At 43.0% G+C, this 18,807-nt stretch overlaps 2 protein-coding genes across 5 annotated transcripts in view; one reads left to right on the top strand and one right to left on the bottom strand.

Moving 5' to 3' along the window:
* The window catches only part of LOC121550274 (palmitoyltransferase ZDHHC17), a 38,589-nt gene extending 31,508 nt beyond the window's left edge, over positions 1-7,081 (bottom strand). Inside the window, exon 1 of the mRNA XM_041862464.2 lies at positions 6,926-7,081. Within this exon, the coding sequence (XP_041718398.1) occupies positions 6,926-6,988 (63 nt within the window). The 5' untranslated portion in view covers positions 6,989-7,081. The remainder of the gene's footprint in view (positions 1-6,925) is intronic.
* A 3,001-nt stretch (positions 7,082-10,082) lies between these two features.
* LOC121550240 (oxysterol-binding protein-related protein 8) overlaps positions 10,083-18,807 on the top strand; it is a 176,387-nt gene continuing 167,662 nt past the window's right edge. For 2 of the 4 annotated variants that reach the window (XM_045213601.1, XM_045213598.1), the window contains exon 1: positions 10,084-10,657. The gene's annotated coding sequence lies outside the window, so the exon portion shown is untranslated. Of the gene's footprint in view, positions 10,658-18,807 lie in introns of all 4 variants that reach the window. The other 2 variants (XM_045213597.1, XM_045213600.1) reach the window with 2 other exon arrangements.

The following is an 18,807-nucleotide window of genomic DNA, read 5'->3' as shown; positions in this document are numbered from 1 at the left end:
GAGGGGTGAAGGGAGGAGAGGGGGTAGAGATGGCTGGAGGATGGAGAGGGGTGAAGGGAGGAGAGGGGGTAGAGATGGCTGGAGGATGGAGAGGGGTGAAGGGAGGAGAGGGGGGTAGAGATGACTGGAGGATGGAGAGGGGTGAAGGGAGGAGAGGGGGTAGAGGTGACTGGAGGATGGAGAGGGGTGAAGGGAGGAGAGGGGGTAGAGATGACTGGAGGATGGAGAGGGGTGAAGGGAGGAGAGGGGGTAGAGGTGACTGGAGGATGGAGAGGGGTGAAGGGAGGAGAGGGGGTAGAGATGACTGGAGGATGGAGAGGGGTGAAGGGAGGAGGCAGGTCAGGCAGATGTCCAGATGCTACCCTGGGCCCTCTGATGGTGTAGAGGAGAACTTTACCCTCTGGTAGTCTTTCAAAAGGCCCTGAAATCACATCCATGCTCCCTGACATATAATAATATAATATGCCATTTATCTGACCAAAGCGACTTACAGTAGTGCGTGCATAGCCTTCATTTTCTTATGGGTGGCCCCAGTGGGTATCGAACCCACGACACTGGCGTTGTAAGATCCACACACTACCAATTGAGCTACACATGACCATAAGGTAACAAACTTGTCAATTGAAAACAATGGAAGCCAAACTCTGGCCTGAGGGAGAACAGAGCTAGGTATGGGAAACACTAGCCTATAGTAAGAGTCTTCATCAGAATAGCTACAGCCGCAAAGAGTGGAATTCTGGTGAGTCTGCCAGCATCCTGCTAAGGAGAGGTTTTTTTCAACCACAAATTTGCTTTCTGCGAGGAACGGATTGGGTCCATTTCATGCACTGTTATGTCGTTGAGAGCGGTAAGTAACCTGATCTGAACAAATGCTGAGAAATAGGTCCAAGCAACTTCCTCCAGGAACAGAGATGGGTTATTTTGCTGGTGAGGCCATAACGGCCTGTCGCTCCAATCAAATCAAATGTTATTTGTCACATGCGCCGAATACAACAGGTGGAGACCTTACCGTGAAATGCTTACTTACAAGCCCTTAACCAGTTCAAGAAATAGAGTTAAGAAAATATTTACTAAATAAACTAAAGTAAAAAATTAAATAACAATTAACACAATAAAATAACAACAAGGCTATATACAGGGGGTACCGGTACAGGTTAGTCGAGGATCAATCTAGCAGTAACTACATTATCTGACAAGGTGGAGGATGGTTTGGCAATACAACAAACCCCTAAAGACAGAGCAAACAAAGCTAGGGCTATTTTAGATCAGTAGCCAATGATATGATCAGATCAGCATGTCGGTCTCCAGCCATGGGTGTTCGCTAAGGGACAAGGGGGCTTGACTAAGGGCCTCAATGGGCCCATCTAAGTGCCTCAAAGACAGCCAGATGTGAGTTGTGAGAGGCACTAAGGGTGCCTGAAGCCACCCGTGCACAATCAGCCCTGCAGCATGTCACTGGAGTTACACTGGAGTAGTGTGAAGAGCTGACCCAGCTCTCCTTACATGGCAGTGAGAGAAACAAGATGGACAGTCAGTACGCCAGGGGTGTATTCACTAGCATCCAAATGGAAGCAAACAGGATGACACGCGGACAGACCTACCTGAATTTGTCCAATGGAAAAATCTTGTTTTCACTGCAAAACTATTTATCGCAAAACGTATTTCTACGGTGTGCACTAACGAGGTAAACACTGACTAAAGAGAAGTCACTGAATGCCAACAATATGTTCAGATCGCTAGTACAGTATTAACATAAGCACAGGTCATGGCATTGCTCTGCCATGTCTTTTTTTGTTAAGAGGAAAGTAACATATGGCTCCTACATTTTGGCTTCATATGGCTCCGATTTTTGCCCTAACACTACACAGCTGATTTCAATTATCAAAGCTTGATGGTTAGTTGATCATTTGAATCAGCTGTGTAATGCTAGGGCAAAAAACCTGGGGTCCTGAGGACCAAGTTTGGGAAACCCTGCATTAGTGTGACATAATCAACATGCAGTTCATACCCTGAATAAAACAACCTTACCCAGTGTGTCATTGTTAGATTAATTTGGATTTTAAGAATAATGACTAAAGGATTTCACCCCAAACACAGTATAAATGTTAGAATTATCATGTAGTGTCAACCCACTAACAGAGGGGGCGGTACTAAACATTCAAGGGGGAAGGCGGAAACTGTTTAGAAAAGCCACCTAAAGGTGGGAGGAGTCAAGTCCAGGAGGTATAAAATCGTCTGTTTGTGTCATTGGCAGGAGAGCTCTCTCCATGAATAAAAATACAGATAAGACTTGTGAGTTGTGGACCTTGAATCATTGATGATTAAAACCAGAGCCTTACAACCTCTGGTAATGATTCAAGCTTAGGTTGAATTAGAGATAGAAATTCACATGACAGTCATCAATTTCAGCATTCAAGGCCCCTCAGTTCATCTATATTCATATATGTGGTGAGGGAGAGAGCGTTCACAGGTCTTTAGCAGTGAGAGGAATAGGCCACACTGTCTTGAGCACCTGTTCCTTGAACCCCAGCGATAACCTTTGACCTCCAGGTTAAACAGGGTCACCCTGGGTTCACATTACTGCACGCAGTAGTAAAACCAACGGAACACGAAACAAGCATTTCTTATTGGACAAGTTCAGGTAGTCCCTCCCAGTTTTGGTCTATTTGCTTCCGGTTGCTTCCTAGTGAATACACCACTGGGTTAATGCCTACCTTCATCACCATCAAACTGATGGTCATTGTAACTACAGGCCACAGTGGAACAGAAAATTGCAGCGTGTACGATTTTAGCCCTATAATTGGATGTCTGCTAGTTGTTAATCCACTCGACGAGGCAATGCGCAGCAGAAGTGGCGAGAACATTATATCTAGGAGTTTTTATACCATCCAGTTGACTCACGATTTGAATATTGTCTGTTTAAGAAGCAGTGATCTAGGGAGGTTCTCAGTCAATAGGGACATATGGTACGCTCACCCCAGGGGACGGTGTCATGCGCTCGATTCTAAAAATACTGAATATCAAAAAGAGGCTACAAAAAAATCAAACCTGAATGTAGCCTATGGAGTTGGGTATTAGCTGCAGTATCCCCATAATGGGCTAATGTGCTCTTCTCTTCCGTTTAGTGGCAGATTTTTTTTATAGACATAAACAAGCATCATCTAGAACATTCAGAGTACAGGTCTGTGACGATGTTCCTGTATTCCTATCTTTACAAGTTAGGTCAAATCATTTAGTCAACTAGGGGATTTTCCAGCATCTGTAGCCTATATTTTGTAAATACAATCTCTGGATCCAGTCTTCATCACCAACACTTTAAATACATTCCACCATTTGTTGCACCTGACCCACTGACTAAAGTTTGTTCAGGGCAGAGGGCACGTGTCCTTGACCATCGTAGAGTACACGTGACGCGCTCATAATCTATTGAAGCTGCTCCTATGTCCATTCAGTAGCTAGGGGTTGCCACTAGCTTGTGCAATGACTGTTGGCTCTTCTTCAAACCAAATGAGGTCCGGAAGCACGGAGAGGATAAGGCTTAACTAACCACAGTGGACGGGCCCAATCTAAACAATCTCAAAAGAAGGCCATTTATTTTGTAGGACTACTTCAATAGTCAAGCCACACAGTTTGATTAAATGGGAGGACAATGGCTGAGTGAGAGAGGATGCTACCTGGACTGGAGAACTTCCATGTTAAAGAAGCAACGATAAGGATCCCAAAGAGAAACAGACTCAGTTTTCTACATTATCTGTGCCGTCTATTGCCTCCATTGACATTATGAATCCAGCAACGGAGCAAGATTCTGTAGTTGTTCTATGCAAAAACAATCATTTGCATTTTCAAACTGGGTCAGGAGCCTAGGAGTTAGGCTATGGCTGCATCCCAAAAGACACCCTATTCCCTATATAGCCTAGTCACTACCTTTGACCAGGGTCCATAAGGCTCTGGTCAAAAGTAGTGCATTATGTAGGTAATAGGGAACCATTTGGGACGTAGCCTATACCTGTGGCTGACAGTCAGACAAACACAATTAACAATAGGAAAGATTGCAACAGAGGTTGAAATTCATGAAATGACATGTTCAATGAGATTCAGAGGGGAAAACACAGGCCTAGACAGAGAGAATAAGTGAACTTGAGTATCAAACAGTCGTATCCAAGGGTAGCTTATTGATGTGCATCTCTCTGGGACTCCCTAGAGTACACCAGATGTTCACCACAAAACTGAGCAGGTGGATGATGGTGGTGTCATGTGGCACTTTAATTTCACGTATCTCTCTATTAGAGATCAACCAGAGAACAGTAAAGGCTTCTCATTCAAATACAAATCAGAGAGACGGGCCATAAATGCATAGCCTATATCAGAGACGCACAACATTTAGGCCTAGGCTATGCTGCATTAGTGGAGATGGCTTTTCCACAAAGCCACATGACAGCTTTGGAGGAATCTGAAAAAGCCTTTTGTCAACCTGCTGAAATTCAGACCAGGGCACTAAGGTCCAAGGCTTTTTAACAGCAACAACAAGGTTGAGGCAATAAGCATAGGCCAACACTATTATTGACAATCTGGGAAAGTGTAACCTCTATCCAGGGATTAACCGATGTGATTGCAGGTGGCTGTGTTGTTAACGCCTTCATCACACTGACAGCGTCATTGCTGCATCATGGTACGCTGCATCATCTGGATATGTGTGGAACAAAACATCAACATTCACCTTCTGCTACCATTTCTGTCAAGGCGTCTACGCATACAGTTTGACGGATACGTTCGATAAATCCAGCGTATGCACCACACAGAACGCACTACAACTGCCTCTGCAACGCAATGCTGCAAGGCAAATGCAGCGTTCCATTGGAAATTAATGTACTTCTGGTGTGCCAAAATGCAACGACGCTGTCGGTGTGATAGAGGCGTAATGCTTCCTCTACTTTGATAATAGAACGCTAGATAATCCTGAGTTTAGGTGGTCTATCACTACAGCAACACCCAACCCTCCGCAGGTTAAACGTGCCTTGTGGTTTCAGGTCTCACCCTCTCCTAAAGGACATGCAGTTGTTTTGTTCCGCTGGAAAGTTGTCCGTAACAGAGGTTGAGCGTCCGATGGGATTTTAATGCAAGGTGACATTGTTTTCGGTTACCCTCCTTCACCCTCAGGCCCAACTGCCCTGTGCTGGACCAAAGGCAAAATCGAATATATGCAAAGTCACACTATGTATAGAAATCAGTAATTGTGACATCATGTCAAAAGAGCCTGCATAACCAGTAAATGGAGAGGACTGAGGCTTGACATATCAAAAACGCAAAAGCAATGTGCATTAACCACAAGAGTAACAAAAAGAGAAAGCAGAAAAACTGAAAGCATCTAGCGAACATAGCCCCATTTGGCAGCAACTTGGTGTGAGTCTAATACCAGGAAAATGTGCTTTTCTTTGAGAGCGAATGTTCAGTCAGTGTGTTTGAGTGTGTGGCTGTGCCAAGTGATTTACGAAAGGAAAGACGGCACTATTTAATGCCCATTGGTTGTCTTTCAAATATTGGCTTTTTCAAATAAATGGCTGTTTCTGTGGCTTGCTGCCAGCCCCGTTCTGAAAACGTAGGACTTTTTGCACCAAGACTAGAGGGGGGAAATTAGCTTCCTACACCAGGTGGTGTAACAAGTTGGCCAACACTCGTGAGTTAGTAAACCATGAATAATTTACAATGACAGGTTCCCTGTACTGGCCCATTCTTACGAAAACAGATCTAATGTTTGTTAATCAAGTGTCAAGTGGCCTGTAACAAGTTATATTTTGAATGCCATGTTGTCCGTATCCTTGCACTCCAAATAGTTAAATGCATTTACACAAATATCAACAAGGCAGCTAATTTTGAGGACTGAGCCAAAAGGTCATTTGCCAGGCCATATTTAATAGGCTATATAGACTAAAATGCCAAATATGACGTGCTCAACTCTTACTAAGTTCTGTGAATAAGTCTTGGGTGCTGTATAAATTAGCCCATAAGTAATCGGACGGCCAGCACTTAAATAAAGGGTAGCTTGCTAGCTCGCTGTATTTATCTCAGCAGTCACATTGGATGCATTTCGGCCATTAAGCCGATCTACACACAGATAAGGCCTAAAGATAGTCAGATCTGAAATTATTTGGAATACAGCTAGAACATAAATATAACTATTGTTTCACAATTAATCACATTCACAACATGATATTCAAGTGTTAATTCCTGTGCTATGGGTTAAACATATATAGTGCTGACTAGCTACTAGCTACCTAGCTGGTAACATCTTTAGCTAAATAGTTTATTGGCCCTAACTAGCTAACCTAGCTAGCTAGCTAACCCATTAATATGTTGATCTGGCTACATGTAAACATGCTGAATGTTGGCTAAGAACAGAGAAGTTTAATGCAATTGGCGTTCCATGACAAATAGTGTCACTGACATGGCTAGCCACGCTAACTACGTAGCTAGCTAGGCCCGCACCCATCTCTGTTTGCATGCTAACGTTGCCATCACCTACCAAGCAACATGACATTTCAGCACAAGTCATTTTTCGGGCTGCATCAAAGCCCTGCTTGTGTGACGACAATAAAAAAGCATATAGCTACCTACAATCTCTTTGTCGGTAATTCAGTTATTTGCAAGATAGCTTATCTGTTGGGCACAATAAACAATGCAAGAATGTCGTTTCAATTACTAGGTACAGAAACCCCTTTAGCAAAATTAGCTAGCTAGCTAACATGCTATTACGCAGCAGAGGAAAACCTGACATGCATTTGGTGGTGGTGGTGGCTGCCCTCCCAATGAGGGGGACGTCGTGGTTCTCCCAAAACACGGTGAATTTATACTGTTTAGTCGATTCCGACTTGTACAAGATCCACCCTCGTTATAACCCTGTGCAAAGATGCAGGGCCGAGCAGCTTACCTCTGGATGAAGAATAGGGACACAGCCAGCTTCTTTCTCATATTCATCCATAACGTCAGCCATCTTGGTGGTCAATCTCGCCAAGCATTATGGGACACAATGCTCTGTAGAAACAAACAGGAGGATGGAATGAGGATGGATGTTCGGTCAAAGCGATGCTCGAGGCTCACGAACCATCCTGCGATTTTGTGGCGGTACATTGATGTTGCATTACGTCATTGTGTCACATCATCGTTTTGGGATAATTCTGTATCGGGTCATCCATATCAGTATCAATAGGTTATGTCGTGAAAGGAGATCTGTACCCACATGCAATGTAAAGCCATTTGAGGTGTAATTGTTATAGCCTACTGTTATCATAACAAATGCTATGCCTGACACGAAACAACGTTCTGATTCAGATATGCGCGTGCATTGATGACCTTGAAAGCTAATATTTCCACCTTGCAGCTGTATGAATCTGCACGAGAAATTGCGTCAAATGTTTTTTAAAATATGCATATTTTCTAAAGAAATATTGATGTATTTTACCATCATCTTGAGTAGTACTAACATCATCACTAACACCGTAATGGCTATACATATTTTAAAATAGGTTTGGAAAAGCAGTTAATGCACTGTACCGTTAGTTAAGCTACTTCAAAGATGTACAACTTTTTTGGAAAAAAAAATGTTTCCCTTCCAAAATTAACCCTACGTAAATGTATGCAATGGTTTGTTTGCTTCCATAAAGCTACTGTGCAATATATACCTCAGTGGTGCAATGTGCATGAATTATTTTTATTTTTCGAAGGGACCGTGCTACATTAGTCAGAGACCAGTCTCTTTAACTATTCCACTCCTTGCCACTCCTTGACTGCCTTTTCGGCTATCTCAAGGTTCAATATGCAACCGTGCTGTTGCTGATTGATAGTTGGAAACAACATTGACATTTTCCATGACAACTGACAACGTTATGGAACATAGGGTGTGCGCCAAATTTGGCGCAATATAGAATTCGAATTTTAAGAACAATAAACAATACCGTTACGACCTGCTGCGGTAATTCCCTTGTGAGAAGGCAGTGTCAATGCAAGATCGTGTTGTTCAAAGTGGCTAGAGCGGACTCTGTAATGAGAGAGAAATAATGATACGGAAAATATTAGCCTACAAGATTAAATCGAGCTAGGTTTGCTTCAGTTGCATACCATTAATTAGAGGAATGAAACGCAAAACTGGCACCTGTCGTCATTCCTCGCACATATGCTGATCATCATGACCTGCTTACATTTTTACAATTTGCTATGCTCATTTCAGTTATATTATTTGTCCCGCCTCTCTTATTAAGAGATGTAGTCCAGACAGGCTACTACTTAAGGAAACTTTCTGAATGGGCATAGAGAGAATTAGCAAACTCTCTCTCTCTCTCTCTCTCTCTCTCTCTCTCACACACACACACACACACACTAAAATGACCCATCAATCAAAACCACCAGCGCACCTCAGACACACAACTCACATTTATTCTTTCCTAAAAACGTATTCAAATCTAGTCTCATCTTCAAATCTTGGCTGTAGTCCATAAAAAAATAGGGCTAGGCAACATTATAGCATAATGTTAAAATAATGTTTTTCAGATTAATTGACAAGGAACGTTTAACCCTCCCGTTGTCATAGGGTCAAAATGACCCGCCACTGTGTTGAACCAACTTTATTTTTTATTTTTATTTTTTGGATCATTTGTGAGAAGGAGGCAGTGATACTTTCTTTAAAGTCTCACTGCCTCCTTCTCACAAATGATCCCAAAAATATAAAAATGTAATAAAGTTGGTTCAACACAGTGGCGGGTCATTTTGATCCTAGGACAACGGGAGGGTTAAAGGGGGAGACAGAGACAACTATAGTATTACTAGAGACGTTGGTTATATCATTATTATCCAAGCGTGTGCCTTATTCCAGAGGAAGATATGCTCGGGATTAATTTGTCTAAACTGCCCCCTGTAATTCTTTATTTTTTTCATTCAATTGAGTCTATGACGGAAGCCTGGTGGTTTTTATTCTAGGCGTGAAGATATTTCAACATACATGTTTAGTCGATAAAAGGCTACAATGATCACTCGTGCTTGGCTGTCGAATGTATAGGTGTCCCCATAGGTCTAAAGTTTAAATTGAGGAAAGGTGATCATAATCATTATTTTAGCGATCCACGTTAGACGTCCCTCCTAATGAAAAGGCACCCCCATCCTGCTGATTTGAGCTAATTTACACACCTCTGTCTTCACTGTTCCAATCTTGCGCAATTCATGCATCTCCGCTGACATCTCCACTGGCCTCTCTTTTTTATTTTATTTTTTTATTTCACCTTTATTTAACCAGGTAAGCCAGTTGAGAACAAGTTCTCATTTACAACTGCGACCTGGCCAAGATAAAGCAAAGCAGTGCGATAAAAACAACAACACAGAGTTACATATGGGGTAAAACAAAACATAAAGTCAAAAATACAACAGAAAATATATATACAGTGTGTGCAAATGAAGCAAGTTATGGAGGTAAGGCAATAAATAGGCTATAGTGCAAAATAATTACAATTAGTATTAACACTGGAATGATAGATGTGCAAGAGATGATGTGCAAATAGATATACTGGGGTGCAAATGAGCAAAATAAATAACATTATATCTCTTCCATCCTCTGTATTCCTCTTATAGCTCTTGAACCAGTAGCCTATAGCCCAATGCGTGTCCTAGAAGTAGCAAGTTTTAATGGCGAGAGCTTCTCTGGTATGATGTGATCACATTGGCTCGTGGTAAACATTTAATAAACGGGAATCCTCTGTTCTTGTTTATGTTTACAATTAAATATATTACGTCAGAATGGCCATTGTTAGAATGTTTCCAATCAAATGTATGAATTAAATTATAACGTTTTCCTATCAGTCTAGTTTGCAAAAACATTGTGATTGGATGATAGCGGTGAAGGTTATCGAATCAGGATCAAATATTCTGATATCCTCGAGCTCATTATTGATAGAACGTTCATATTTTGAAGATGCCGAAAGGCCAGTCTGGCAATGACAAAGAGTGGCAAGGAGTGCAACTTTAGCTAAAGAGACTGGTACCCAGGCTAGTGCTACTTCATTCTGCCACTAGATGTCGGACTCCACTCATCTCATATTCAGTGGTTACACACATACATTATTCTACGGCTTCATAGACACAGCAACATATACGCGTGGAATGTAGCTAGCTTATTTCTACAATTACATGTGGGCCACAACATATTCGTTATTTGTTTATGGACCATTTATTTGACCTTAAAACATGACATCTACTAGTTATGCAGACTGCCGAGCATCAAGCAAAAGTAGTCGAACGATGATCACCGGATTACAGGCGTCTAAATTAATCACTGATTCAACATTCGCACTCACAGGAAGGAAGGCAACGAACAGGATTTCAGAGCTTTTATATAGACTTTAAAATACATGTAAAAAAAATCAGTTTTAGAAACTGACCCATTCCATCAACTAATTAAGCTATTTTCGATAAAACCATAGGTACATGTTGCAAACCTGTGGTAGCAGGCAGCTGTCCTGACTCCTTGACGAGTGTGGAACGATGGAGAGTGTTAGCTAGCTATTTCTGCAGTTTTTCTTAGCTAGCGAACGAAAAAAAAAAGCATAACATCATAAGCAAGTTGCAACAGTCTAACTAACAGTGGATGGTACCAGATAAGCCAATTGAACCAAACAAGGTAAGGACTGGAGTGCTAACGTTACCTTTCTATGGATGTTAATTATGTGAGTATGAAAAGAGAAACGGATCGGAGGGTGACAATTCGGAATGCGACAAAATGCTGCTTGCGTGCTAACCCACACCAGCCATATAGTTAGTTAGCAAGTTAGATATAGTTGTTGACAGCAATTTTGGCTATGGAGTTGTTAACTGTATGCTTATGTAACGTCAATGATACTAACTAGATGTTATCCTGACCTGGCTAGCTAGCTAGTATGCTAACTGACTTCATCATTCAGCTAGCCTGGTGGGTTATGTAATAGATGATGGGGAAATGAGCAGGATCCAACCAGCTCGCTTGTTGTTCATCTGATACATGTAAATGGAAACGGAATCGACGATGCTGTCCGAGTATTTCAATCACAGGTTAGGTGGCTATGTCAAGACATCATACATTTGTATTAGCTAGATGACCTAGCAATCAGAATGCAGCCGTGTATGGTCAGCATGACTAGATATAGCCTAGTTGTATGACAAGAAGCCCTACATTGCAACTGTGATGAATTGTCAGGCTAACATATAACAGTCAAGTTGTTACTCTTCACTTTGTCTAAAAATATTGACAGACCACTTTTTAAAAAAAAGGTTTATTTTGCTGTCATCTTTTGAATGCACTGACTGAATGCACAGACTGAAGTATTGGGAGGGAAATTATAGAATTGCCCTCCATTTAGATGCAAATGCGAACCGAATGGAAAACAAACACATTTGGAAAACAAACACGGAAAAATGTAACAATATATCTGCAATTATATTTTACATCTTCAGCCATCAAAAACATCAACCCTGAGTTGACTTCATGTTACACTGAGATCCTGCTGTTGCGTTACGTCAGCAGCCCCAGGCTCGATCAGATATTAGGTTACAACTCTCACTTGATTGAGTGAAGAGCTCCGTAACATGACACCCCACCATGAGAAACAGCTCTACAATGACATGCTCTGCACCCTCTTTTCATAACGGGACACGGAAATAAGACATATAGGCATACATCGGCAGACAAATTGTGTAGACAATTTAAGCTACAGTATAGTTAGCCTACTAAAACCAGAGTTATACTCAGTGCTTGACTTTGACTGAAATAGGTGGCAGTATTTAATTTGGTTGCCGGTACTGTTTATATTTAGGCGCAGGAGCTCCACAATACTTTTGAGCTAATATTCTATAAGAGGAACAGGAGCTCAAACAGTAGAACATTTGAGGTGCCGGTATTCGGCTCTGGTGAGCGCCTGCCCAAGTCAAGCACTGGTTATACTACAGAAAAGCGGTTGAAATGATTTCCCATTAGTCTAGTTCTCAAAGCTGATCTAGCCATTCCTTGAAAGACGTGAAAGTCAACCAATAAGAAATATACCTTTTGTTGTTAAGAGGATATATTGAGGTTCAACTGTACTATTATAAAGGACTATCAACTCCTAAAAGTCAAAGAACTATCACCTCCTAAAAATATAAGGCAAATACTAGGCTACTCCTAAGGATTCAGGCTGAGTGGACTGGTAGCCTAGCCTAGATGGGGATCACATATTTCCATGTTTTCCATTCTCGGCAGATTTGCATGGCAATGCAGTATAAACATCATCTCACCCAGAGAGGAAACATTCCTCATGTGAGTGATGAGGTGTAAGCTACACCATCGGTCATAGGTTCAGGCCGCCAGAGCCATGCAGGTCATTTGCCTGCCAAATATAGTTTCTATTCGCCCCTCAAACTAGACCTGCAGCTCGTGGCCTGTGTACTGTTGCTCAGCTCTGGGATATCTGTGGCATGTCTATTGCTCCATTTACACGTAGGCCTTTTATATACCCGTTAAGATAGGATGCTGACATGCTGTTGAGCTTGCTGTGCTTTATTCCCACTCTCGTTTCAGTATACTGCACATTATCAGGTTTACTGGTTATGGTGTGTAACTCTGTCATTGCTCAGAGAGATTCCCTACTACGAGAGTAATGTCATTGTGTGCTGAGTCATTTAATGCACTGGGTCATTTGAATGCATAGCTTTTTTTATTAGTTTATTTATGGCAGTGGAAAGCAGGCCCCCAGACACCACAATTACATTCGGGAGCAAGATTACTCATGCTCAGACAAAATGAGGGTGTCGGCCATGTTAATGAAATACATTCTTAATGCCAACACGTTGGTAGCGCCACGCGACAGAGTCGTCGAATGTAATCAAATCAGAGAACAAACCAGAAGGCGAGTTACAAGGACAGACAGTTTACACAGCCTTTAAAATCCAATGATCTGGTAACAGTACAATTACACATGAATAACATTTATTTTTAACATTGGACAGAGTCTGTTTGATTACACGTGAATGATATCAGTCTTTTTTCTACTATTTATTTCTACAGAGTCATTGAAATGCTCTTTCCATCTAAAGTAGTTAGGCCTTATAAGTGAACAAGTTAAAGGCAAGTTAAAGTAGGCTACTGTAGGCTAATTGCTCTTGCAAAATATGTTGGTCAGAATATTTTTAGAGATGTTGCTATAGCAATCTAACCTTGTTTGCCTAGTGCACTATAATCTCCCGTGGACAGAATACGGAACATAAATGGTATCTGACACGATTACGCAAGATTTTAGTTCTAGGTTTCGAGATTAAGTGCACTATGGCCCAAACAGTAGCTGGCCTTGTCAGGGAGCAATGTTCACATTGTTTACCATGGTGCTGCTATCACCTATTGGAATGCCAATAGGCTTTATGGCTGAGATATCTCCTCCAGCCTGGGCTGTGAAGAGAGACAGAGGCCGGCAGACATCAAAGGTGGCAGAGGACGGGTGTTGTCTTTCTCAAGGGGGTAGAGTATATACAGGTTGGGAAGAGGCAGTGCGACAACACCTGGGGGGGATTGGTAGCTCAGGTGGTCTTGTGTTTACTGTCACTGTGTGAGACTGCTGGCCACACCACACGCAGAGGGAAGTCTCCTCTCCCCAGTCACTGTGTGAGACTGCTGGCCACACCACACGCAGAGGGAAGTCTCCTCTCCCCAGTCACTGTGTGAGACTGCTAGCCACACCACACGCAGAGGGAAGTCTCCTCTCCCCAGTCACTGTGTGAGACTGCTGGCCACACCACACGCAGAGGGAAGTCTCCTCTCCCCAGTCACTGTGTGAGACTGCTGGCCACACCACACGCAGAGGGAAGTCTTCTCTCCTCAGTCACTGTGTGAGACTGCTGGCCACACCACACGCAGAGGGAAGTCTCCTCTCCCCAGTCACTGTGTGAGACTGCTGGCCACACCACACGCAGAGGGAAGTCTCCTCTCCCCAGTCACTGTGTGAGACTGCTGGCCACACCACACGCAGAGGGAAGTCTTCTCTCCTCAGTCACTGTGTGAGACTGCTGGCCACACATTTTTTACATTTGACATTTTAGTCATTTAGCAGACGCTCTTATCCAGAGCGACTTACAGTTAGTGAGTGCATACATTTTCATACTGGCCCCCCGTGGGAAACGAACCCACAACCCTGGCGTTGCAAGCGCCATGCTCTACCAACTGAGCCCACAAAGATCTCCTCCAATGCACGAGCCCGAGGGGGCTGGTGCAGTGTAATATTAAGACACTAGGCCACACCACATGCAGAGGGAAGTCTCCTCTCCCCAGTCACTGTCACTGATCTCCTCACTGGTCTCCACAGTGATGTCCAGGGCGTAACCTCACTGCTTGTATCATTGACTTATAACAGAGGACCGCACTCAGCCAATGATAAACAATGTGTTTTTCTTTCCGAGGATGACTGGAATAGCTGCCTAATGCTTTCAGAGTCAGACAGATGTCCTTCACATTACTGGTGGAGGAGATTGCCTGCTTGCAACCAGTCGTGACTTATCTCTTGAAAGGGATACTTCAGGATTTTGTTGGATACCATTTTTATGTTTCTGCGTGCAGTTTGAAGGACGTTTTTGACTAGCACTAGCGCAATTGCTAACTAGCGTTAGCGCAATGACTGGAAGTCTATGCTTTTATCAATCAATCAATCAATCAAATGTATTTATAAAGCCCTTTTTACATCAGCAGATGTTACAAAGTGCTTATACAGAAACCCAGCCTAAAACCCCAAACAGCAAGCAATGCAGATGTAGAAGCACGGTGGCTAGGAAAAACTCCCTAGAAAGACAGAAACATAGGAAGAAACCTAGAGAGGAACCAGGCTCTGAGGGGTGGCCAGTCCCCTTCTGGCTGTGCCGGGTGGAGATTATAACAGTACATGGCCATTAAGGGCAGATTTTTCTCCAAGATGTTCAAACGTTCATAGATGACCAGCAGGGTCAAATAATAATCACAGTGGTTGTAGAGGTTGCAACAGGTCAGTACATCAGGAGTAAATGTCACATGGCTTTTCATAGCCGGGCATTTAGAGGTTGAAATAGCAGGTGCGATAGAGAGAGAGAGAGTTGAAAACAGAAGGTCTGGGACAAGGTAGCATGTCCGGTGAAGAGGCCAGGGTTCCATAACCGCAGGCAGAAGAGTTGAAATTGGAGCAGCAGCATGACCAGGTGGACTGGGGACAGCCAGGAGTCATCAGGCCAGGTAGTCCTGAGGCATGGTCCTATGGCTCAGGTCCTGTACGGGAGATAGAGAGAATTAGAGGGAGCATACTTAAAATCACACCGGATAAGACAGGAGAATAACACCAGATATACAGTGAGGGAAATAAAAGTATTTGATCCCCTGCTGATTTTGTACGTTTGCCCACTGACAAAGAAATGATCAGTCTATAATTGTAATGGTAGGTTTATTTGAACAGTGAGAGACAGAATAACAACAACAAAAGTCCAGAAAAACGCATGTAAAAAATGTTATAAATTGATTTGCATTTTAATGAGGGAAATAAGTATTTGACCCCCTTTCAATCAGAAAGATTTCTGGCTCCCAGGTGTATTTTATACAGGTAACAAGTTGAGATTAGGAGCACACTCGCTCTCCAAGGATGTCAGGGACAAGATTGTAGACCTACACAAGGCTGGAATGGGCTACAAGACCATCGCCAAGCAGCTTGGTGAGAAGGTGACAACAGTTGGTGTGATTATTCGCAAATGGAAGATACACAAAATAACTGTCAATCTCCCTCGGCCTGGGGCTCCATGCAAGATCTCACCTCGTGGAGTTGCAATGATCATGAGAACGGTGAGGAATCAGCCCAGAACTACACGGGAGGATCTTGTCAATGATCTCAAGGCAGCTGGGACCATAGTCACCAAGAAAATAATTGGTAACACACTACGCCGTGAAGGACTGAAATCCTGCAGCGCCCGCAAGGTCCCCCTGCTCAAGAAAGCACATATACAGGGCCGTCTGAAGTTTGCCAATGAACATCTGAATGATTCAGAGGAGAACTGGGTGAAAGTGTTGTGGTCAGATGAGACCAAAATCAAGCTCTTTGGCATCAACTCAACTCGCCGTGTTTGGAGGAGGAAGAATGCTGCCTATGACCCCAAGAACACCATCCCCACCGTCAAACATGGAGGTGGAAACATTATGCTTTGGGGGTGTTTTTCTGCTAAGGGTACAGGACAACTTCACCGCATCAAAGGGACGATAGACGGGGCCATGTACCGTCAAATCTTGGGTGAGAATCTCCTTCCCTCAGCCAGGGCATTGAAAATGGGTCGTGGATGGGTATTCCAGCATGACAATGACCCAAAACACACGGCCAAGGCAACAAAGGAGTGGCTCAAGAAGAAGCACATTAAGGTCCTGGAGTGGCCTAGCCAGTCTCCAGACCTTTATCCCATAGAAAATCTGTGGAGGGAGATGAAGGTTCGAGTTGCCAAATGTCAGCCTCGAAACCTTAATGACTTGGAGAAGATCTGCAAAGAGGAGTGGGACAAAATCCCTCCTGAGATGTGTGCAAACCTGGTGGCCAACTACAAGAAACGTCTGACCTCTGTGATTGCCAACAAGGGTTTTGCCACCAAGTACTAAGTCATGTTTTGCAGAGGGGTCTAATACTTATTTCCCTGCAAATCAATTTATAACATTTTTGACATGCGTTTTTCTGGATTTTGTTGTTGTTATTCTGTCTCTCACTGTTCAAATAAACCTACCATTAAAATTATAGACTGATCATGTTATTTATTTTTTGGGGGGGGTAGATCAGCTTAATATTGCAGATAGATTGTAACTTCTATCAATGTAATTGTCTGCATCACTTCCAATCCCCCATGTTCTTTATATATATACTCCCCTTTATTAGTTTTTCAACCCCGCCATCCTTTCCCTACTTGGGGTAAATTAGTGAACAACAATGCCCAGGCCTCTACTTCCAGCCTATACTTACTATCTACACCTTATGGACACAGTCAAGTTTACAATAATTATATATATATATATTATTTTTTTGCTCCTGAACTTCTTCTACTCTCAACCTCTCCAATCATTTTCATGATGTCCATCCGGTTTGCTTCTATATGCCATATCTTTCTAACTGTGCTCTTTCCCAAAAGCTCCCAACATACAACCCATATACTTATTATGGACACAGTATGCTTACATTATTAGTTATCTTGTTATTATTTGTTATTATTTGTTGTTATTTGTTATTAGTCCCATCCTTCAACTCCATTCAATACCTCCCATCTATCTCTTAACACCATCCATATAGGATTTCTATTTGCCATATATATTTCAACCGTACTGTGATGTTTTACAAAAGTTCTGAACCTTTCTATTCTCATTGCTTCTACAGATTGTGAATTAAAAATAAACATTTTTGCTAAAAGTATTATTATATTATTGACCGATTGACTATGACTTTTCAGATCACCCAGTAATGCTATCTGCAAAATTATAGACCAGGGTTCTTCAATTCCGGTCCTGGAGGGCCGAAACACTTCTGTTTTTTATTACTACCTGGTAGTTAATTGCACTCACCTGGTGTCCCAGGTCTGAATTAGCCCCTGATTAGAAGGAGAGGATGAAAAACAGAGGTGTTTCGGCCCTCCAGGACCGGAATTGAAGAACCCTGTTATAGACTGATCATGTCTTTGTCAGTGGGCAAACGTACAAAATCAGCAGGGGATCAAATACTTTTTTCCCTCACTGTAACAGACTGACCCTAGCCCCCTGGCACATAGACTATTGCAGCATAGATACTGGAGGCTGAGACAGGGGAGGTCAGGAGACACTGTGGCCCCGTCCGACGATACCCCCGGACAGGGCCAACCAGGCAGGATATAACCCCACCCACTTTGCCAAAGCACAGCCCCCACACCACTAGAGGGATATCAACAGACCACCAACTTAGTACCCTGAGACAAGGCTGAGAATAGCCCACAAAGATCTCCTCCACTGCACAAGCCTGAGGGGGCTGGTGCAGTGTAATATTAACACACTAGGCCTAAATGCAGAGTAAAGGAAAACCTCCGTACTCTCAGTATCCAGACACACTCTGGTGATATTGCTTCCTGCCAGGGTTGAAGCCCAGCCTTGGAAACAGAGCTCTAATGCTGTGAGTGACACACACACACACACACACACACACCCTGGAGGCTGATGGTCATGTAGACGACACCGCTGCAGAGTGGAATGGATGGACTGGGGGCGAGTCTGGCCTGTGATTTGGGTGACTGAATGCGATGTAGACAAATAACCATTACACTGTGAAGAAGCTATCTCGTGCTTTCTCCTGTGCCTGTTATCTAAAGGGCAAGGCTTGGTTTGACTGATATCAAGCTTTCACTAACCACAGCCACCAGTAGCCTTGTCACTGCTGGAGGCTGATGTTGCACTGAAGTCAAAATGGTCTCCAATTCAAAACATCACTGATGCAATGCACAAGTCTTGCTCTAGTAGGAATATCATAATATTGTGTGACTGGCTTTGAAAAGTCTTTCAACCCATCTGCTTCCTTATCTGAAGGAATTTAATTTGCACCTGGAGGTCAAACTAACCCAAAGTACAGAAGTTTAATTAACACCTGCTTAACACCAGTTTTTTTCCCAGCAGCGTAAGTACGCTTTGGTCACGCCTCCAGAGCACATCTTCAGACATGAAGGAAAACCTCATTAGGATTGTGCACCCAAGTGACTGTTCCCCGGGGGAACAGTGCTGCACCCACAGATGGTTCCTTTTAATTATTCCTGGGAACAGGGAGTGGCCAATGC

The sequence above is a fragment of the Coregonus clupeaformis genome, unplaced genomic scaffold, assembly GCF_020615455.1.
Source record: "Coregonus clupeaformis isolate EN_2021a unplaced genomic scaffold, ASM2061545v1 scaf0126, whole genome shotgun sequence".
In the NCBI taxonomy this organism is placed as follows: domain Eukaryota; kingdom Metazoa; phylum Chordata; class Actinopteri; order Salmoniformes; family Salmonidae; genus Coregonus; species Coregonus clupeaformis.
This window is presented reverse-complemented; position numbering and strand designations above follow the sequence as displayed.